Source organism: Salvelinus namaycush, chromosome 20, assembly GCF_016432855.1.
Source record: "Salvelinus namaycush isolate Seneca chromosome 20, SaNama_1.0, whole genome shotgun sequence".
Lineage (NCBI taxonomy): Eukaryota > Metazoa > Chordata > Actinopteri > Salmoniformes > Salmonidae > Salvelinus > Salvelinus namaycush.
Window position 1 is genome coordinate 34,365,209 of NC_052326.1, and position 23,876 is coordinate 34,389,084.

Below are 23,876 nucleotides of genomic sequence, written 5' to 3' on the forward strand. Positions count from 1 at the left end.
ACTCACTACAGAGTTCCAAACTGCCTCTGGAAGCAATGTCAGCACAATAACTGTTTGTCGGGAGCTTCATGAAATGGGTTTTCATGGCTGAGCAGCCGCACACAAGCCTAAGATCACAATGTGCAGTGCCAAGCGTCGGCTGGAGTGGTGTAAAGCTTGCTGCCATTGGACTCTGGACCAGTGGAAACGCGTTCTCTGGAATGATGAATCACACTTCACCATCTGGCAGTCCGACGGATAAATCTGGATTTGGCGGATGCCAGAAGAACGCTACCTGCCCCAATATATAGTTCCAACTGTAAAGTTTGGTGGAGGAGGAATAATGGTCTGGGGTTGTATTTTATGGTTCAGGCTAGGCTCCTTAGTTCCAGTTAAGGTAAATCTTAACGCTACAACTTACAATGAAATTCTGGACGATTCTGTGCTTCCAACCTTGTGGCAACAGTTTGGGGAAGGCCCTTTCCTATTTCAGCATGACAATGCCCCCATGCACAAAGCAAGGTGCATAGCATACATGGTTTGTTGAGATCGGTGTGGAAGAACTTGACTGGCCTGCACAGAGCCCTAACCTCAACCCCATCAAACACCTTTGGGATGAATTGGAACACCGACTGCGAGCCAGACCTAATCACCCAACATCAGTGCCTGACCTCACTAATGCTCTTGTGGCTGAATGGAAGCAAGTCCCCGCAGAAACGTTCAAAATAGTGGAAAACCTTCCCAGAAAGGTGGAGGCTGTTACAGCAGCAAAGGGGGACCAACTCCATATTAATGCCCATGATTTTTAATGAGTTGTTCGACAAGCACATGTCCACATACGCTTGGTAATATAGTGTATACATATTTATATTCCAGACTTCCTTTCTTTTAATATTCCTTTCTTTTAATTTGTTGGATTTATGTGTATTGTTCGGTATTACTGCACTGTTGGAGCTAGAAACAAGAGTTTCACTGCACCTGCAATAACATCTGCAAAATATGTGTACGCAACAAATAAAATCAGATTTAATTTGATTGATGTAAATCTTCTACTTAGCAAACTAAATTTCTTATACTGATCGTGATTTAGGAACAGTTTGAAATGTACTGGGGTGGTTCTGGTGGTTCATTGTTAGCTAGTTATGTTGAAAGAGCTGATTTGCCATCGAATTCACGGGCAGGAAACAAACAGACTTAATCCATACTCATTTAGCTGTTCTAAACCGAAAAGAAAAAGATTCAAACAGAAAATATTAAAAATATTTACAAAATGTACAGGAGCTCTCTGCCTAGGCTACCTCACAGCACCATGGCAAAATTACAAAATGTGTAGAAAAGCTGAAAATGAGCTCTAAAACAGCAACATTTTCTCTCAGCCTCATGGCAAAATTTGTAAAATAGTATGGATTAGCTATAAAACTGCACAATGTTCTCTTTGTCACATGGCACAAAAACAAATCCTAAACAAAAAATCCCAAATGTTGACTCTACGTCACTGCCTGTCATTTGAACGTTTCATTCCGTTTTGATCAGTTGTGGTTCTACTCTCGACGGTTTATTTAAGTTTTATTTAAACTTTATTTCACTATAAGGTCTAGAAAGGTACAGTAGCAGGCTAGTCCGGCTGTATTTTTACTTATGATACAGAGATTCTCTGTCTTGCGGATCTTAATTCTCCCACATCGTCCTATTATATTGTGGCCACATGCTCCCGGCAAGCCCAATTATTCAGGAAAGTTTAACATGCGCTCTGCCTCCTATGATTCAAACGGCTGTTCCTCGCGGACCTATAACCATAACGCTTCAATATAGCATTTGTAATTTAACGTTTAAAATGTATTACATTTTATGTCTGGCATAAACACAACCAGTCACAATGTTTTAATCTGATTAGGCCACTTCAAAAGTATCCTGTAGGCTACATGTGCACGTTTGTCCACTCCACTCTAATATAATACCAGCATCCAAACTGCACTATCATTTGAGCAATGGAAAGAGACATCTGTTACAAAAGATCAAAAAGTTTAATGACATTCGCAGGTTTGTCCAGATTGGATGCTCTTATTTGATCGAGGTGTTGAAAAGTCAAACCATGATGTTGAAGCGCCCGAAGTCGGTAATCATTATCCAGTTATGCTTTGCTAATTGGTCGTGTGGTGCATTGGCACAGAAACCAGTTGGTGGAAAATTCATTGCATATGTCTTATATAATTATACATATAGCATAACATTTTTGAATTGATTTCCTCCTACCTGATCATTGTCTGCAGCCGGCTCTGATCGTAGAGTAATGAGACAGGCAGGGAGTCTCCTTCGTGGTGGTCGGCTAACCCTCAACCTTCTGGCCCGTAGCCCTGCGTGGCATTGATAGTGCCACAAAAACATTCTAAAGTGGTAAAGTCGATATCCATGTTTTCAAACACAGGGTCGCTACAGTTATTGTTATTTGTGGTCATAATCATGATTTATTTAGTTAATTCAATGAGGAGGGTTTGCACATTTTTTACAGTACAAGGGGAGGATCATGTGGAAATATTTGTAACGTTTGGGAGGAAGGTGCAATTTTTTGTGGCAGTTCTGTTGATACACTGTCACGCCCTGACCTTAGAGATCCTTATTTATTCTCTATGTTTGGTTGGGTCAGGGTGTGACTCGGGTGGGAAAATCTATGCTTTCTATTTCTTTGTTGTTTTGCAGAGTGTGGTTCCCAATCAGAGGCAGCTGTCTATCGTTGTCTCTGATTGGGGATCATATATAAGTTGTGATTTTCCGTTTGGGTTTTGTGGGGTGTTATTTTCTGTTTAGTGTCTGTGCTTGACGGAACTGTTCGCTTTCGGATTTGTTATTTTTGTTTGAGTGTTTCTTGTAAATAAATATCATGAACACTTTCCACGCTGCGCTTTGGTCCACTCTTCCTTCCACCGACGACGAGCATTACAGAACACCCCATCAAAGAAGGACCAAGCAGCGTGGCCAGGAGGACTGGACATGGGAGGAAATCCTGGAGGGAGAAGGACCCTGGACACGGGTCGAGGAGTATCGCCGTCCAAGGGAGCAGATGGAGGCAGCGAGAGTGGAACGGCGACTATACGAAGAGTTAGCTCAACGACAGAAGCACGAGAGGCAGCCCCAAAAAACGTTTTGGGGGGACACACGGGGAGATTGGCGGAGGTAGGGTTTAGACCTGAGCCAACTCCCCGTGCTTACCGTGGGAAGCGTGTGACTGGTCAGGCACTGTGTTATGCGGTGATGCGCACGGTGTCTCCAGTGAGCATTCACAGGCCGGTGCGCTCTGTGCCAGCGCCCCGCATTTGCCGGGCGGAAGTGGGCATCCAGCGAGGACGGGTTGTGCCAGCTCTAAGCTCGAGACCTCCAGTGCGCCTCCACGGTCCAGTGTATCCGGTGCCTGCTCCACGCACCAGGCTTCCAGTGCATCTCCCCAGTCCGGTGAGACCTGTTCCGGTTCCACGTACCAGGCCTCCAGTATGTCTCCCCAACCTGGTAAGCCCTGTGGCAGCTCCACGCACCAGGCTTCCAGTACGTCTCCTCAGTCCGGTGAGACCTGTTCCGGCTCCACTTACGAAGCCTCTTGTGATGATCCATGGCACGAAGCCTCTTGTGATGATCCATGGCACGAAGCCTCTTGTGATGATCCATGGCACGAAGCCTCTTGTGATGATCCATGGCCCGGAGCCTCCAGTGATGATCCATGGCCCGGAGCCTCCAGTGATGATCTATAGCCCGGAGCCTCCAGTGATGATCCATGGTCCGGAGCCTCCAGTGATGATCCATGGCCCGAAGCCTCCAGTGATAATCCATGGCCCGGGAGCCTGTAGTGATGATCCATGGCCCGGGAGCCTGTAGTGATGATCCATGGCCCGGGAGCCTGTAGTGATGATCCATGGCCCGGGAGCCTCCAGTGATGATCCATGGCCCGGGAGCCTCCAGTGATGATCCATGGCCCGAAGCATCCAGTGGTGATCCATGGCCCGACGCATCCAGTGATGATCCATGGCCCGGAGCCTGCAGTGAAAATCCATGGCACGGAGCCTCCAGCGACGGTCCCCAGTCCGGAGTCTCCAGCGACGGTCCGGAGTCTCCAGCGACGGTCCGGGGCCTCCAGCGACGGTCCCCAGTCAAGCGCTTGCAGCAACGATCTATGGTTCGGAGGTCCCGGCGACGATCCCGGCACCGGAGGCGCCACCGAAGTGGGGGGAGCATAAAGCGGAGCGGGGTCTGCGTCCCGCATTGGAGCCCCCACCGAGAGTAGATGCCCACCCGGACCCTCCCCTATAGGTTCAGGTTTGCGGCCGGAGTCCGCACCTTTGGGGGGGGGGTACTGTCACGCCCTGACCTTAGAGATCCTTATTTATTCTCTGTTTGGTTGGGTCAGGGTGTGACTCGGGTGGGAAAATCTATGCTTTCTATTTCTTTGTTGTTTTGCAGAGTGTGGTTCCCAATCAGAGGCAGCTGTCTATCGTTGTCTCTGATTGGGGATCATATTTAAGTTGTGATTTTCCTTTTGGGTTTTGTGGGGTGTTATTTTCTGTTTAGTGTCTGTGCCTGACGGAACTTTCGTTTTTCGTTTTTGGATTTGTTATTTTTGTTTGAGTGTTTCTTGTAAATAAATATCATGAACACTTTCCACGCTGCGCTTTGGTCCACTCTTCCTTCCACCGACGACGAGCATTAGATACACACACTCGACCGGTGACAGCATGTTTGGATACCGGGCAGTTTAATCTCTGTACAGGGCAGACTGGGTAAAAAGGCGCAAATGGTCATGCAATAGTTATGTGCAGTTCGCGAATGTGCAGATTCTTTTGCTGTTTTTAAGTCATGATCCGTTTTTCTGAGTGACTCATTCATTTTAGTCGTCCCCCTCTGGGCACACCACATAATTTCAACGTGGATTATTCGGCATATCAGTGGTAAATAGGGGTACTGAAGATGCTTTAAAATTATCTGCAGCACCCCAATCCCCATTTTCTTTATCTATACAACAGATTAATGTTATATTACTGTGCTTCTAATTACATTATAAAGATTACATTAAAAGTACATGGTGCAAGTGATCAATGCAGTTCGAGACTCTGCAGCAATTGTGAAGATCTCCACAGACCTGTGACGACCTATGCATGCTAGCTTGAACATGCATGCTTTATATGATTACATATGAAGACTATTATAGTTGAAGTAACCACAATGTGGCCATGGATGTGTTACTAGTTTTAAGGTTGAATGTTACATAAGTTTAAGATAGACTTGACTTTTATTACAAAAGTAATATTTAATTGTGATTGTTTGAAAACGCAACCAAATATCAACAATTAATTGATATGTTGGATTCAAGTCTCCATCTCAACCAAAAATCTAAGTAAAAAAATAGGACCAAATCAAACTTTAAATACACTTTAAATAAAGTTTGATTTGATTTAGTACTCTATTCTTTAACTTAGATTTTTGGTGGAACTATCCAAGCAGAAGATGCATCTCCTTCAAATGTTGATATTTGGTTGTGTTGACAACCAAACACAATTCAATATCATTACATTTGAAATCAACCAGAGCTTGAAACCCTAGGTCTATTGTATTGTCTATTTGTTGTTGAATTCTGGGTTGAATTGAAACAATAACTGTTGATGACAAATGTGCAGGCCTAAATAGCATAATTGATGATGAGTGATAAAGTATGGTCACATTTAATTTGCTCAATTAAACCTACCCTTTGGAATGACTGCTATAACAACAGTAAATCTATTTAGTTTTTAAGTGGACATCTCTCAACAATCATTCCCACGATAGCACCCTGGTGAAGACGGGAGGGAGGATGGTTGGGACGTTAGATGGGTGGCGGGTAGGATGGAGGGTGGGTGGTGGATGAGAGGGGTGTGACAGCTAGGAGGGGTCTCACTATCTTCCTGGCGGGTGAGAGCTGGGTAGGGTGGGTTGGGATGGAATGGAATGGGAGGGTCAGCTGTATGGGGATCTGGGATCATGGGAGGAGGGAGGGGAAAGGGTTCTTATGGTCTTCCACAACACATTTTCATGCCCAAATTTGTACCATTTGTAACCATAAAACATTTACCAAACTGTGAAATTGTATATTCTACAGCTGTTTTTCATGATTGGTATCAAAAATGTTTTTTATGTAAACATTTGTAATTGTCTGATTTCAGAATTTATTACAGGGAATAATCATGGCCAGCTGGTCTTGTTAGCATAAGGTTATGTGTGCCAGGTTATCCGATGGGAAGAGCTAACATGTAGCATTCTATCACGTGCAACTATGTCAATGATTGTAATTGACTGATACAGATTTTGAGACAGAAACGTTTGTTGAAAGATTTTCATATGTTTGGAAGTATTGACTCACAGGTTTCCCCTATTCATCTAGAGCACTGGTTCCCAATCCTGGTCCTGGGGACCCAAAGGGGTGCACATTTTAGTTTTTGCCCTACAACTACACAACTGATTCAAATTATCAACTCATCAAAAGGCTTTCTTTCATCGCATTCCCAGTGGGTCAGAAGTTTACATACACTCAATTAGTATTTGGTAGCATTGCCTTTAAATTGTTTAACTTGGGTCAAACGTTTCGGGTAGCCTTCCACAAGCTTCCCACAATAAGTTGGGTGAATTTTGGCCCATTCCTCCTGACAGAGCTTGTGTAACTGAGTCAGGTTTGTAGGCCTCCTTGCTCGCACAAGCTTTTTCAGTTCTGCCCACACATTTCCTATAGGATTGAGGTCAGGGCTTTGTGATGGCCACTCCAATACCTTGACTTTGTTGTCCTTAAGCCATTTTGCCACAACTTTGGAAGTATGCTTGGGGTCATTGCCCATTTGGAAGACCCATTTGCGACCAAGCTTTAACTTCCTGACTGATGTCTTGAGATGTTGCTTTAATATACCCATATAATTGACCTACCTCATGATGCCATCTATTTTCTGAAGTGCACCAGTTCCTGCTGCAGCAAAGCACTCCCACAACATGATGCTGCCACCCCCGTGCTTCAAGGTTGGGATGGTGTTCTTCGGCTGCCAAGCCTCCCCTTTCTCCTCCAAACATAACGATGGTCATTATGGCCAAACAGTTCTATTTTTGTTTCATCAGACCAGAGGACATTTCTCCAAAAAGTACGAACTTTGTCCCCATGTGCAGTTGCAAACCGTAGTCTGGCTTTTTATTGGCGGTTTTTGAGCAGTGGCTTCTTCCTTGCTGAGCGGCCTTTCAGGTTATGTCGATATAGGACTTGTTTTACTGTGGATATAGATACTTTTGTACCGGTTTCCTCCAGCATCTTTACAAGGTCCTTTGCTGTTGTTCTGGGATTGATTTGCACTTTTCACACCAAAGTACGTTCATTTATAGGAGACAGAACGCGTCTCCTTCCTGAGCGGTATGACGGCTGCGTTGTCCCATGGTGTTTATACTTGCGTACTATTGTTTGTACAGATAAACATGGTACCTTCAGGCATTTGGAAATTGCTCCCAAGGATGAACCAGACTTGTGGAGGTATACAATTATTTTTCTGAGGTCTTGGCTGATTTCTTTTGATTTTCCCATGATGTCAAGCAAAGAGGCACTGAGTTTGAAGGAAGGCCTTGAAATTCATCCACACGTATATCTCCAATTGACTCAAATGATGTCAATTAGCCTATCAGAAGCTTCTAAAGCAATGACATAATTTTCTGGAATTTTCCAAGCTGTTTAAAGGCACAGTCAACTTAGTGTATGTGAACTTCTGACCCACTGGAATTGTGATACAGTGAAATAATCTGTCTGTAAACAATTGTTGGAAAAATTATTTGTGTCATGCACAAAGAAGATATCCTAACCAACTTGCCAAAACTAAAGTTTGTTAATAACCTCTACCACTTCTCTCTCCCGGATCCGGGATCCTCCTCATCAAAAAAGCTGACTAGCATAGCCTAGCCTAACACGACAGGGATATCATATAATATAATTTTCATGAAATCACAAGTCCAATACAGCAAATGAAAGATAAACATCTTGTGAATCCAGCCATCATTTCCGATTTTTAAAATGTTTTACAGCGAAAACACAATATGTATTTCTATTAGCTAACCACAATAGCAAAAGACTCAACCGCATATTTTCACAATTTTTCTACCGCATAGGTAGCTATCACAAAACCGACCAAATAGAGATATAATTAGTCACTAACCAAGAAACAACTTCATCAGATGACAGTCTTATAACATGTTATACAATAAATTTATGTTTTGTTCGAAAATGTGCATATTTGAGGTATAAATCATAGTTTTACATTGCAGCTACCATCAAAAATATCACCAAAGCAGCCAGAATAATTACAGAGAGCAACATGAAATACCTAAATACTTATCATAAAACATTTATGAAAAATACATGGTGTACAGCAAATGAAATATAAACATCTTGTGAATCCAGCCAATATTTCAGATTTTTTAAGTGTTTTACAGCGAAAACACAATATAGCATTATATTAGCTTACCACAATAGCCAAACACACAAATGCATTTATTAGCAGCAAAAGGTAGCGATGGCAAAAACCAGCAAAAGATATAAAATTAATCACTAACCTTGACCAACTTCATCAGATGACAGTCTTATAACATCAGGTTATACAATACAATTATGTTTTGTTCGAACATTTGCATATTTAGAGCTGCAAACCGTGGTTATACATTGTGAATATGTAGCATCGATTCACCAAATTGTCCGGAGCTATTTTGGACACTCACCTAATCTGACCAAAGAACTCATCATAAACTTTACTAAAAAATACATGTTGGACAGCAAATGAAAGATACACTAGTTCTTAATGCAACCGCCGTGTTAGATTTTAAAAAATAACTTTACCATAACAAACAGCTTACGTTATAGCGAGACAGCGCCCGCAAAAAGGGCGGATAATAGGACATAACATTTTCCACAGAAATACGAAATAACATCATAAATTGTTCTTACTTTTGCTGAGCTTCCATCAGAATCTTGTACAAGGAGTCCTAGGTCCAGAATAAATCGTTGTTTGGTTTTAGAATGTCCTTTTAGAATGTCCTCTCCTGTCGAATTCGCTCCACAAGGCTAGCCAATGTTGATGACGTTCCCAATTTCTCTCGACGCAGAGAACGGAAAACTTCAAAAGTCCCATTAAACGTTGAATAAACTGATGAAACTCGGTTGAAAAAACCTACTTTATGATGTTTTTCTAATATGTATCAAATAAAAACAAAGCCAGAGATATTAGCCGTGTATACCGAACGCTTATCATAAGACAATATGGAGGTGCTTAGGTAGAGAAAGGAAATTCTGGACACGTCATTCCAAGAGCTCTTGTTCGACCTCAGATCAAGCTAGACACCCCATTCCACCTTCCACTGCCTGTTGACATCTAGTGGAAGGCGTATGCAGTGCATGCATATCCATAAATATAAGGCAATTCAATAGGCAGGCCCTGGAACAGAGCATCGTTTTCAGATTTTTCACTTCCTGCATGGAAGTTTGCTGCAAAATGAGTTCTGTTTTACTCACAGATATATTTCAAACAGTTTTAGAAACTTGAGAGTGTTTTCTATCCAATAGTAATAATAATATGCATATTGTACGATCTAGAATAGAGTACGAGGCAGTTTAATTTGGGCACGATTTTTTCCAAAGTGGAAACAGCGCCCCCATATTGACAAGAAGTTTTAACAAGAAATTTGTGGAGTGGTTGAAAAACGAGTTTTAATGACTCCAATCTATGTGTTTGTAAACTTCCGACTTCAACTGTATATATTTTTATGAGTTGTACGCAGACCTCACTCCATCCAGTTTCAACTGAAATTGTCCAAGATAAACCAGCTAGCTTGATCAAACAGTGCTGACATTTCCATTTGAGCTAACTAGCTAAATTATACAGCATTTTGTCTATATTGATGGTGCTACAATAATGTTGATGTGTTAAATTGCTTAGATCATAAAAACCATAGTGCTGCCTTATGCATAGAGCTTCCCAAGGCCTTCGACACTGTTGACCATTACATTCTCATTCAAAGTCTGACTGAAATAGGCCTAGATCAGGCTTCTTGCAAGTGGTTTGAGAAATATCTGTCAGATAGGACACAATGCGTGATTTCTGATAGTGTCAAGTCTAGTTTCCTGGATATTACAAAAGGCGTACTGCAGGGGTCGTCAGTATTGGGACTGGTTCTCTTTACTATTTATATAAATAATATTGGTATATCTGTTAAAACGTGTAATATTAATATGTATGCAGATGACCAAGGGTTAAATTGGGTCGGGTATTGCTGGGTCCAAGACCCGGCATCTATGATCCAAATGAGAGCCAGGCAGAACTGAGATCCGGTACCTTTCGTTAGCCTATTTGAATTATCTAATGAATAATTGTTGTCCACATTTAACTCTCCACAGCCAACAACACGAGTAAGCAACATCTAAATCAGACAACCCCATTGAATTTACCTATTCAATTATTTAGCCTGTCACAATCTATGCAAGAAAGTTAAATTCCTCTAAAGGCGCATTCTAATTGCAAGTGCAGCACTGAGAGACAAATATGCATGCCCAGTCATTGTAGCCTACAACGTTCTTAATTCCTTCGCGGGAAACACACCTTTGAAATCCGTTTTGATGGCCTCTGTTAAAAGAGGATCACTGAGTTTTCTAGTGTTACTAGGATACATTTATTTCTCAAATACCAAACAATTGTCAAATGCACAATTTCAGAACCAGAGTTTTTAGCAGCGACACGGTTTATGCGCATTAGTAGGTGCCAATGGCATTGCATGCATAAGGAAGACCTGGGGCTAAATGTAACAGTCAGGTGTAACAGGTAGACAGACCTATATTCTATTCACAGTACATAATCCTTGGTTGGTTGAGTTCCAGTGGAATGTTTTTTTAGTACATTCAAGTTATCAATATGTTGGTATAATTATCAACAAGATAACCTTACGTTTAGACTTTAGTTTGTGATCTAGCTAATGATTAACCCAATTGGGTAAATGCAGATGGGCAAATCTCAGCCTATTTATTTATAGCCACTATGCTGCATCAGGTTGGCTACATAAGGTGATACTGCTTATTGCTAAAAGGCACTCTTGATAATATGAACTAATATGTTATTTTGGGTTCATTTCTGGAGGGGGAAATTCTACTTTAGATGTCAGTTTAGATGTCACCACTTGCGCCAGCCATTAGCCAGCTTTTTCGCATGGCGCCAACTGATAAGACGCATCAGGAGGGCAGTCACGTGCGCTAGCAAGGCAGAGGTCCTGAGATCGCGCCAGGTATGGGTCGAATCGGGAGGAAGTGGTACTCGTTAAGCAAGCAGCCCTTTACATCAGATTTATTTTATTTTAATTGACCTTCTTATTGAGGAATGTAATAGTTTTTCTTCAATAAAATGTGATTTGAATATTTGTGTATTTGACATGTTTTATATTGTATTAGATTTTTGATTTTGTCTTATGAAATTGTATGTGCAGGGATCCCTTGTGAAAGAGACCCTCTTCTCAATGGTGACTCCCTGCAATACACTATCGGTCAAAAGTTTTAGAATACCTATTCATTCAAGGGTTTTTCTTTATTTTTACTATTTCCTACATTGTAGAATAATAGTGAAGACATCTAAACTATAAAAACACATATGTAATCATGTAGTAACCAAAAAAGTGTTAACTAAATCAAAATATATTTAATATTTGAGATTCCTCAAATAGCCACCCTTCGCCTTGATGACAGCTTTGCACACTCTTGGCATTCTCTCAACCAGCTTCACTTGGAATGCTTTTCCAACAGAGGACAGGTCATCTGATGCAGCACTGCATTATGCCCACAAAGCTCATCACTAAGCTAAGGACTCTGGGACTAAACACCTCCCTCTGCAATTGGATCCTGGACTTCCTGACGGGCCACCCCCAGGTGGTAAGGGTAGGCAACAACACATCTGCAATGCTGATCCTCAACACGGATGCCCCTCAGGGGTGCGTGCTTAGTTCCCTCCTGGACTCCCTGTTCACCCATGACCGCGAGGACAAGCACGACTCTAACACCATCATTAAGTTTGCTGATGACACAACAGTGGTAGGCCTGATCACCGACAACGATGAGACAGCTTATATGGAGGAGGTCAGAGACCTGGCAGTGTGGTGCCAGGACAACAACCTCTCCCTCAATGTGAGCAAGACAAAGGAGCTGATCGTGGACTACAGGAAGAGGAGTGCTGAACACCCCCCTTCCCATCGACGGGGCTGTAATGGAGCGGGTCGAGAGTTTCAAATTCCTTGGTGTCCACATCACCAACAAACTATCATGGTCCAAACACACCAAGACAGTTTTGAAGAGGGCACAACAACACCTTTCACCCTTCAGGAGACTGAAAATATTTGGAAAATATTTGGCATGGATCCTTATACAGCTGCACCATAGAGAGCATCTTGACTGGTTGCATCACCGCCTGGTATGGCAACTGCTCGGTATCCGACCGTAAGGCGCTACAGAGGGTAGTGCGTATGGCCCAGTACATCACTGGGGCCAAGCTTCCTGCCATCCAGGACCTATATACTAGGCGGTGTCAGAGGAAGGCCCGGACAATTGTCAAAGACTCCAGTCACCCCTGTCATAGACTGCTCTCTCTACTATTGCATGGCAAGCGGTACCGGAGCGCCAAGTCTAGGACCAAAATGCTTCTCAACAGCTTTTACCCCCTCCTGAACAGGTAATCAAATGACTACCCGGACTATTTGCATTGTGTCCGTCCGCACCCCCCCAACCGCTCTTTTACGCTGCTGCTACTCTCTGTTGATCATTTATGCATAGTCACTTTAACTATATATTCATGTACATACTACCTCAATTAGCCCGGCTAACCGGTGCCCCCGCACATTGGCTACCCGGACTATCTGCATTGTGTCCCGCCACCCACCAACTCCTCTTTTACGCTACTATTTGTTTATCAAATATGCATAGTCACTTTTACCATACCTACATGTACATACTACCTCAATTAACCCGACTAACTACTGTTATTTTTCACTCTCTTTTTACTGTTGTTTTTTATTTCTTTACTTATCTATTGTTCACCTAGTACCTATTAACTATTTTTTACTTAAAAATTGCATTGTTGGTTATGGCCTGTAAGTAAGCGGGAACGACTGAGAGATCTGAGGCTTTTCCCAAGCCCGCTGGAGAATGCCCAGGATCAGGCTACGCCGCCTTGAGGCAATGTGTGTGACAGAACGGGCTCCAACCCAGGATAGAACCCGTAGCCCAGTTGATCAGGGGGTTGTGCTTCTGGCACCATGGCAATCCCAAAACCATGGGTACATGAGGAGACTCAATAAACAGAAACTGCATGGACTCACTGTGGTTACCTGACACTCGCAGGTTGATGGGAACCATACTGTGAGTGACCCTGCCAATAGAGCGTCCGTCCAATGCTCTGGCGTCCATGGGAATAGAAAGGGGTTGTGTGGAGAAGCCCAGATCTGACACCAGGGTAGCGTGCATAAAGCTCCTGTCAGCCCCAAAATCCATAAGCACCCGGAAAGATTCAGACCGGTCACTCCACAGCAGGATAGTATGGGAAATGGGAGACTCCCTGTATGGCTCACCAGCATACTCGTACCTACTGATGAGCGTGGTCTTTTACTGGACAGGTAGATATGTAATGTCCTGAAGTACCACATAATAGACAACTTTTGGAGCTCAGTCTGCGTAAATGTTCCTCAGGAGACAAGCTAGCCCTGCCCAGTTGCATGGGCTCCGGAGGAGGCGAGTCGACAGTCCTCGATGATTCCCGGGGGAACTCGGGTGACATCAGATTCTCTCAGGTAAGCAGGCGTCGGGGACTTTTGAGATACTTCGGAGGCGAGGGGGAACAGGAGGGGGAACCCGTGGACGAGCGCGTATGGCTGGGAATAGACATCCTCTCCCTGCTACGTTCCCGTAACCGCCCATCGATCCTTATGGTCAGGGCTATGAGGGAGTCGACGTCCACGGGCAGCTCCCGGGCTGCGAGCTATTCTTTAATTCCCTCCAATATTCCGTGAAGGAAGGTGTCGAACAGGGACTCTGGGTTCCAGGTACTCTCGGCAGCCAACGTGCAAAAATCTACCGCGTACTCTGCCACACTACGGGAGTCTTGATGCAGCTTCTGAGCTACCTCTCTCCCAGACACCGGAGAATTGAACACCTTCCTTACCTCCGCCATGAAATCCTGCAGACTAATGCAACCAATGGATTGTTGCTCCCACACCGTTATAGCCCAGACGCGCGCCCTCCCGGACATCAGCATTATAAGATACGCTATCTTCGAACGATGCAATGGAAACAAAAAGGGCTGTAGCTCAAAGATGAGGGAGCACTGGGAGAGAAACGCCCGGCAGGTTCCAGGATCCCCAGCGTAGGACCATTCATAGTTGAGCTCACTCAGTTTAGCGCGACGTTGATTAGCTATTATTTTTATTTTATCAAGGGAGGCCAAATGCTCGCTGGCTTTCATTGTATTCAATACTACAGGTGGCAACAATATCATATTATTTTTGACCAGACAGCATCAGATAGATGGTCTTCACATACAGAGACAGAGGGGTGTTGTTTCGCTCGCTCGGATGCTTTCTCCGGTAAGATACATTCAGCCTCTTGCCAAAAAATAAAAATGTTGAATCACAGAGCGACTAAAGAAATTATTTTAATACGTTTTTTTATAATTCTTTTGTGTTTTTTGGTGTTATTATGGTGAATAAATGTATTGGCTGGTAAGAATTCTGAATGTCTGGTATATGTTTTTTTCTAAATGCAACAGGCCTGCCACTCGTTTAGACCAGTGGTTCCCAAGGGGTAGGCAGGGGGGGGGCTGCATGGTAAGTCCGGCTTTAAACTTACTCTTGAAAGTTATAATAGTAGAATGCACAAGATTACATTTCGAATTTGGGTAGTGCCTCATCAGTGCCTCTTGTCATGTTAGTCATTGCATACCTTAGAAAGCTACTTATAACCCATGACAGCTAACGTTTTTTATTTTGTTTATTTAGCCCATAGATGTTGTTGTAATTTTTTTGTCATTCAAGTATCACATAAATACACATGGCAAAATGTATAGAATTGCACTAAAATTTGCTTTAAAACTGTTGCATTTTCTTTGCACCCAATGACAAAATGTGTAGAATTGCAGGAAATAAGATTTAGAGCTGCAGAAATTCTCTTCACTAACGAGAGGGGTGTGAACAGTTTGTGTCGTGGCATGTGACATGTGCACGCTCGCACAGGGGGAGCATGGGATGTTCCCCAATGCTGGAAGTGGGGGCCCAGAGTAAAAAAGTTTGGGAACCCCTGGTTTGCACCGTCCAGAGTGCCAGGGCCCCTTCCACACACTCACTGTATAGTAACAAGTGGCATGTGTTTTGAGAGAATGTGCGATCTGAAACCGGTCATCCCTTACCTATGCTCTATATCCAAAGTGTTATGCTTTTTGCAATACCTGTTGGACAGAGAAGTCTTTTCCACTTTTCCACTGACAGAGAAGTCTTTTCCACTGTTAAGGTGTACTGGCTGCCATCGCTGCCTATCATATAGGCTTTGACACTATACAGTGGAAAAAACTTTCTCTGATATGTCGTTTTATGAATGCTGACGGCGCAAGCAGCTCACTCACTCACTTTGTGGACGTAAGAGCTATGGTAAAGCGGTTTTGAAAGAGAAACTTAATCTCTTACGCCTAGTCCCCAAGCCTTTAGTCCCATTTTGGTTACTGTCTATTGTGCTTGAGGCCACTGGAAAGCGTTGAGATGAAGTATATTTCTTTCAAAACCACATAACCAATGCATTTTTTGGCAGAAATGCTTTCTGGAACATGTGAAGTTTAATGTGCCTTAATAACAAACGTGTATGCCATCTGTAAATGCGTATAATTTGGTTAACCACGAAAAAAGACAGGAATGTTCCCGCTAGCCATGATTGGCTGAGATAATGGATGGGCTGGACATGCCGAGAGATGAGTTTGGATTGGTCTGCCATGTAGCACACTTCGTTCTATAACATGAGCTGGTCAGTATGTGTAGGTAACCCTTTGTAACGCTGCTTTAAAAAAAATATATCACGTAGTAGAAGTGCAAAAGTGTTGCTCTCCACTTTCTGGAGGAACAAGTTTTGAAATCAGTGGAATGCCCGATGGAATTAGAGTATGATAGCTAAGGAGATGGAGAAAATTCTGGTGTTTGATTGCAAATATGCAGAGGTAGTTGAAAATTGAACACACAGAAGGCTGTTGTATAAAACACCTGTCTCAGGATTACATCTTCAAACTAAGGGCAACCATGGCATCCATGGCAGAGAGGAAGAAGCGTCCATCCATGTTTACGGGTAAGATAGTCTAGCTAGCCACATTTTCAGATATTATACGTTTCTAATTTTGTCAGAAGTTAGCTAGCTAACATTAGCTGACTGGCTCGCTAGCTAACGTTATATGTATGATCTGTGTAGTAATATTATTCATATCTCAGAGCCATTTGCATTGCTAGTTAAAGCCTCACGTTAGCTAGCTAGCCAACATTGAACATGGTTGGTTAGCTACCTGCAGATTCATGCAGGGTAATAATGTTATGAGTTGGGATTATGGTTCATTGTTTAGCTAGCTAGCTACATGTCTAACAAAAGACACCACTATGCAAGTAACCATTTCACTACACCTTCTGTATCCTGTGCACGTGACAAATAAACGTTGATTTTATTTGATATAGTGTGTGTTTACCAGAGACGGTAATGTGAAGTTCATGACCTGCACCAAATGTATAACGTTAGGCCAACAAGACAGTGTCCAAGTTCTGAAATTCTCTGCTAGAATGCCCTGCTTTTATTTCCTCACACTGACAACCGTACGCTATTTTCTGTAATTGACTCGCCATTAACTTGTAAATAATGATCTTGCTGTGAGTTTATTTTCCTGTAATAATGAAGACAAATTAGCTAACGTGAAGACGTTGTCAGCTATATGATATAGTCAGTATTTGAACTGGCTAGCCAGCTAACTTAACATTAGCTAGCTGGTTAACAAGCTAGAAATGAACCAAAACATTGTTTAGAAAGTTGCTTTTAGTTGCCTGGTTTGCTAGATTGACATATACTAAATTAATTTTAAACTGGTGGGTTTATTGGTGTTAAAATACACTAGTTATGCTATTTTGGACCACCAGGCCGCTGATGTCATGCAGCCTGTAGTTTTTGTGTTTATTATTTTTCATAACAACAATGACAAGTTTGATGTCAAACAACAATAGAATGTTCATGATGTCACTGCGACAATTGTGGCTAGACGTAGTATAAACCAGCCTTTAGTCTTGAAATCTTTGATTGTTTAGAACATGTCCTCACATGTGAATCCTTAAAGAGATGGGTGGGGCTAAGGCTTAAGAGGGTGTGAACGATGCAGAATGGGTGTAGACAAAAAATAGCTCTCCAGTTGTTTTACCAAAACATTCAAGCACCATTTTCTCAAAAGTGAGGTTACAAGTTTATCATCTTCCCATTGTTCCTCAACTGTAGTGTATGATATACCATTTTCTAGCTCTGAGTCTCTACTTTTATCCAGTAGGTTACATATCTGCGACACAGGAGTGGGCTATATCCCATTGTGAGACAGCAAAACGAATATTTGAAAGAGAATTTACAAGAGCGACTGCCTTTAAAAAGTTAATCCCTCTGAAAATGGCCTATGTGGCATCGATATGAGTCAGAAACAGTTATTCTAGAGTCAAAATGGACTACAAAGTGTAAACAGGATCATTTTGGTCATAAGTCAGTCTGGTCTAAAACGGAGTTTGGAACATCCGTGTGTCACAACGGTTAATGAAGGTTGGGTTGAGATTTGACTATGTCCATTTGCCCACTAATATGGGGTGAACAGCTGAGGTGATTGCTTTATATCCAATACCTTATACAGTGAGACAGACCTGCCCAGCAGCCCGACTTTATTTAAATATGACCACACATCGCGCATTTTTTTACTTGTGAAATACTGCACCAAACACCTTAGTTAGATATAAAATTGCGCAACTAAATTATCCTCAGCAAAAACGTCGAAATTAATTACAGATTTCTTGATATATCTTAGATTCATTCTGGGGATTTTGAGGAAGTGAAATAAGGAAGTGAAATCTACAGTGTCTTATGGGGGGACAAACATCATGAACCAAATGTGGAATCGGTCAGGAAACACACCTCCAAGACTGAAATCTCGTTTTTCGAATGAGCAACAGAAAAACACGTGCTAATCGGCGTGTTCAGTGGCTCTTTACTTTCATAATCCCGGTTCTCAGATAATAGAATGAGGTATCTCACGGCGCTTCCCTGCTCGAGAATGCTTGAGAATGACCAGAAGGCGGGCCCAACAGACGTAAACTTAAGTTTTGCGTTATAGTCTTTAATTTAGACTATGAGTGATACACAGATAAGATCGACCCATTAAACAAAAAGGATACATGTTTATCAGATTCTCTGGTAGGCACGGCCTACCTGGCACCCCCTCAAACTCAACTCAAATGTTATAAGTCGAAACGGTCTTCTGTCTCAGTGTCACACATCGTTTGGCTGTGTGTCGGACTCACTGCTGTTCATGATGTATTCGGTCCAGTCGAAGCCCTTGCTGCCATTGGCCAGGTAGTTCTCAGTGGAGTTGATTGGCCAGATGACACATTTCTGCCGCAGGTTGCCCATGAAGAGCTGTAGTCCAATCAAAGCGAAGACACTGAGACAGAAGACCGTGAGGATCATAACGTCTGACAATTTCTTGACGGATTGAACTAGAGCACCGACGATGGTCTTGAGTCCTGGGGAAAGGAACCAGACATGCATTCACACACACAGACACAAATGTGCACACACACACACACACACACACCCGCGTATGTGTGTGTTTGTGTACACACACATACATATAAACACACAAGTGCACACACGCACACAAACAAAGAGAAATGGGCATTGCTGGAAAGTACAAGCTTAGCTATGAATTATTTCTATAGAGTTTATATAGTAGTATTACAGTAATATAGTAGACCATCACATAAAACTGTACTTCTTCAAGTTAACATCAAACCAAAACGAACGCTCTGTTCAGAATCAACAATATTTCAATTTGGACAGGTATAACAGAAATATTCTAAACTGCAGGCGTATGTGTCATAATAATAATAATGCGTATGGTTGATATATTTTCCATGAGGAAAGGAAGGTTTTCACTTCAAACACTCTGATACGTCAATAGTGATTGTGTTCTATATGGTTAGTTACTGTTAAGTCATATTGAACTAAATTACAGCGAGAATAGCATCCTTGATAACTACAGTAACAGTCAAAAGTTTGGACCCACCTACTCATTCAAGGGTTTTTCTTTATTTGTACTATTTTCTAAATTGTAGAATAATAGTTAAGACATCAAAACCATGAAATAACACATATGTAATCATGTAGTAACCAAAAAAGTGTTAAACAAATCAAAATATATTTGAGATTCTTCAAAGTAGCCCCCCTTTGCCTTGATGACAGCTCTTGGCATTCACTCAACCAGCTTCAACTGGAATGCTTTTCCAACAGTCTTGAAGGAGTTCCCACATATGCTGAGCACTTGTTGGCTGCTTTTCATTCACTCAGCGGTCCAACTCATCCCAAACCATCTCAAAATGGGCTGAGGTTGGGTGATTGTGGAGTCCAGGCCATCTGATGCAGCACTCCATCACTCTCCTTCTTGGTCAAATAGCCCTTACACAGGCTGGAGATGTGTTGGGTCATTGTCCTGTTGAAAAACAAATAATAGTCCCACTAAGCACAAACCAGATGGGATGGCTTATCGATGCAGAATGCTGTGGGAGTCATGCTGGTTAAGTGTGCTTTGAATTATAAATAAGTCATTGACAGTGTCCCCAGCAAAGCACCCCCACACTATCACACATCCTCCTCCATGCTTCACGGTGGGAATCACACATGCGGAGATCATCCATTCACCTACTCTGCGTCTCACAAAGACACGGCGGTTGGAACCAAAAATCTCAAATTTGGACTCATCAGACCAAAGGACAGATATCCACCAGTCTAATGTCGATTGCTCGTGTTTCTTGCCACAAGCAAGTCTCTTCTTATTATTGGTGTCCTTCAGTAGGGGTTTCTTTGCAGCAATTCGACCATGAAGGCCCGATTCACACAGTCTCCTCTGAACAGTTGATGTTGAGATGTGTCTGTTACTTGAACTCTGTGAAGCATTTATTTGGGCTGCAATTTCTGAGGCTGGCAACTATAATGAACTTATCCTCTGCAGCAGAGGTAACTCTGGGCCTTCTTTTCTTGTGGTGGTACTCATGAGAGCCAGTTTCATCATAGCGCTTAATGGTTTTTGCGACTGCACTTGAAGAAACTTTCAAAGTTCTTGACATTTTCCGGATTGACTGACCTTCATGTCTTAAAGTAATGACGGACTGTCGTTTCTCTTTGCTTATTTGAGCTGTTCTTGCCATAATATGGACTTGGTATTTTACCAAATAGGGATATCTTCTGTTTACCACCCCTACCTTGTCACAACACAACTGATTGGCTCAAAGGTATTAAGAAGGAAAGAAATTCCACAAATTAACTTTTAACAAGGCACACCTGTTAATGCCTTCCTACCTCATGAAGCTGGTTGAGAGAATGCCAACAGTGTGACAAGCTGTCATCAAGGCAAAGGGTGGCTACTTTGAAGAATCTCAAAGATAAAATATATTATGTTTTTTTAAACACTTTTTTGGTTACTACATGATTCCATATGTGTTAATTCATAGTTTTGATGTCTTAACTATTATTCTACAATTTAGAAAATAGTAAAAATAAAGAAAAACCCTTGAAAGAGTAGGTGTGTCGAAACCTTTATTTGTTACTGTACATCAAACAATAGTACAATAATTAAAGACACATAAAAAACAGCAAGAAGATTATCAGACATTCAATTTTACACCACAACATAGAAACACAACAACATTGAGAGTGCCCCTACGTGATATTTCCATGAGACTGACACACTTCAGTGATGATCAAAATACTCCTCAAATGTTCTAAATCAACAAAATGACACAGAGGTAGGCTATACCAAAATAGTTCTAAGACTAATAGGTGATGGAGTTGTGGAGGGATACCAATTCATGACAAGTTTATGTTAATTTACACCATTATGTGAATGTAATTTTTATGTAATTTTCCCTTTTCTGTTCAAGTCTCAGTTTCACAGGCAGTGTAGAGCATTCTTGGAAAGAGTGGGGCCACTCTCAGATAATAGATATCACAACAACTACAAAACATCCACTAGATCGACCAAACACAGCAGCACAGCACAATGAAGAGAGAGCGCAGGAATGGGTTCAGTCAGAAGAGGAAGAAGTTGGAAGAGAAGAGAGGGTAGACGAGGGGGGCAGGGGTAAGGGGGGGGGGGGGGGGGGGCGAGTGGGAATGGCAGGTTGCATGCAGGTCATTTAAACGCCAAGGCTGAAGGAATTGACTCCATGTCATCATCACCTGTCTGTCTGGCAACCGGGATGGTGACTTAGCTTGGTTCCCATGGTTAGAATGGTTCCCATCCTAGGCACCCCCATCATGTCCCACTCGTGCTGTGTGGTGTGATCCCCACTGGGTGAGCCTTTTAGGCTGGGACCCCTTTAGATCAGAGGCCTACACTGGAGACTGAGCCAACACTACTTACTGGACTAGATGTATTTAATGCACAAATTCACATTTACTTCCTGCCCCAGACATTTGTCCAACAGCACTTTTGCACCATTAAAGTGTTCTGCAGTCGAAGTTCTACAAAATCTCAAAAGGCTAAGTGTGTGTGTGTGTGTGTGTGTGTGTGTGTGTGTGTGTGTGTGTGTGTGTGTGTGTGTGTGTGTGTGTGTGTGTGTGTGTGTGTGTGTGTGTGTGTGTGTGTGTGTGTATACATAACACATAACTGATTTTCAATCCAACACTTTCAACCCTCCCCCCCAGAGAAAAAGCCTTCAGGTGGATCTCCAATTAGTTTTTCTCTGGGGGTTATATATTTGCACCATTGGAACTGTTGGATTGAAAATCAGTTATGTGTTATCACTGTGTTTATTTCCTTTAGTTACTTTCTCTGTTGTGTTTATGCCTTAATGTCCCAGGATTAACAAAGATCTTCTCAGAAACTAATAGTCCACATTCAGGAGTTCACTGTTATAATCATAACAGAATGGAATTCAAAGTAAAGAAGCTCCTTAAAAGCCAAAGTTGTAAGATAAAAAAGCAGGTGTCTTGAAAAGCTTCATGCAGCATAAAGTGTGTTGTCAAACTAGGCTTGGCAGTCTTAAGGAATTCATTGTTCTTCAGAGTGCTCCGTTATGGTCAGGGCTTCATACAGAAATGTGATGTGTTTTAAGATGGTGACAACAACTAAGGTAGAAATTTGAACACAAACTCATCAAAGGTCCTAAACGTTATGTATTTACCTATATTCATTCATTTGGTGGATATCAACACATTACTCTCTGTTGGAAAGTGAATCGAACCTCTCTGAAAGAGATCCTCATGGTCTAAATAAGAAAAGCTTACAGATACAATGTGTGAGTGTGAAACCCTTGTCTATCACTTTGACTTGGAGGTTAAGATGTCAATAATAATAACTATTTTGCATTTCTACTACTCCTCATACTTAGACCCTGAGTTTTTCTTAACCATGGGAGAGTTATCAACTAGGGCCTGACGTTTTCCTTGGGGGCAACTCAGGCTCCTACCCATACAATCTGCTCTCAGTATACTGTATGAATCTGTTAATGTCACTTTGGGGGAGAATATTATTAAAATACAAGCAATAATACAACATTTGCAGTGTATCCCACCCACTTATTATATGGGCTGTTCGTCTTCTAGTATGTCATATCAGGAGCACCTTTTCAACTTAACACCACAAGACTGCCAGTAGACTGCGAAGCCTATCAAAAATGTATTGCTACCATTTTTGATCGTTTGGAAAATAAAAAGTCAACAAAACAGTTATCGTTTCTGAGGCATCCTCTTTAAGAGTCTAAAGTAATAAGAAATTATGAGAATCCATTTAATGAGAAATCAAAATAAACTCAGCTTTAGTGTTTAAATGGGAGTCTCACCTGGAATCACAGAAATAGTTTTCAATGCTCGGAGAACTCTGAACGTTCTCAGCGCCGAGACATTCCCCAGGTCCACAAATTCTGTTACATATCTGTAACGGGGTAGGATCACACACAGAACAAAACACCATGACAAAAAACACAAACGGTAACACACACAAACCTACAGGTCACACACACGGACGCCAAGTGCACCACACCAGCACCATCACCACCGAAGAAGATGACTGGCAGGAGGAGGGGACACCACAGCGAGAGAGAGCGAGAGAGAGAAGCGCCTATACCTCCAGGAGAGAGGAGCGAAGGTGGAAGAGGAAACAGAAACAAAACCACACCTAACACTGACCCCAGCAACTCGCCCGCCAGCACACACCTGTATAGTCTTACCTGGGATAACAGAAATAGTTTTCAAAGCCCTCAGAACCCTGAACGTACGCAGAGCTGACACATTGCCTAGGTTTACAAACTCTGTTATATACCTGCAGAGTGGATCAGATCACAGTTACTCAGCAGTCGTTCCAGAATGAAAGAGAGAAAGAAGGCAGGATTGTGGTAAATGCCATTTCAATTAAGTCAATTCAGTAAGTAAACTGAAATTCCAATTGAAAAAAATTGTTATTGAAAATATTTTAGATTTTTTTTTTCAGTTTACTTCCTGAACTCACTGAATTGAAAGGGAATTGACCCCAACCTTGAAAGAAAGAAAATACAAAAATAAAATAAAGGAATAAAAAGGAAGATAGGAA

General features: G+C 42.2%; 1 protein-coding gene across 1 annotated transcript in view; it reads right to left on the reverse strand.

The window, feature by feature from the left end:
• The window catches only part of LOC120064775 (sodium channel protein type 8 subunit alpha-like), a 91,527-nt gene that overhangs the window by 56,361 nt on the left and 11,290 nt on the right, over positions 1 to 23,876 (reverse strand). The window contains exons 5-6 of the mRNA XM_039015380.1: positions 23,518 to 23,609; positions 18,595 to 18,816 (exon numbers count right to left, since the gene is read on the reverse strand). Coding sequence (XP_038871308.1) covers positions 18,595 to 18,816; positions 23,518 to 23,609 — 314 coding nt within the window. The remainder of the gene's footprint in view (positions 1 to 18,594; positions 18,817 to 23,517; positions 23,610 to 23,876) is intronic.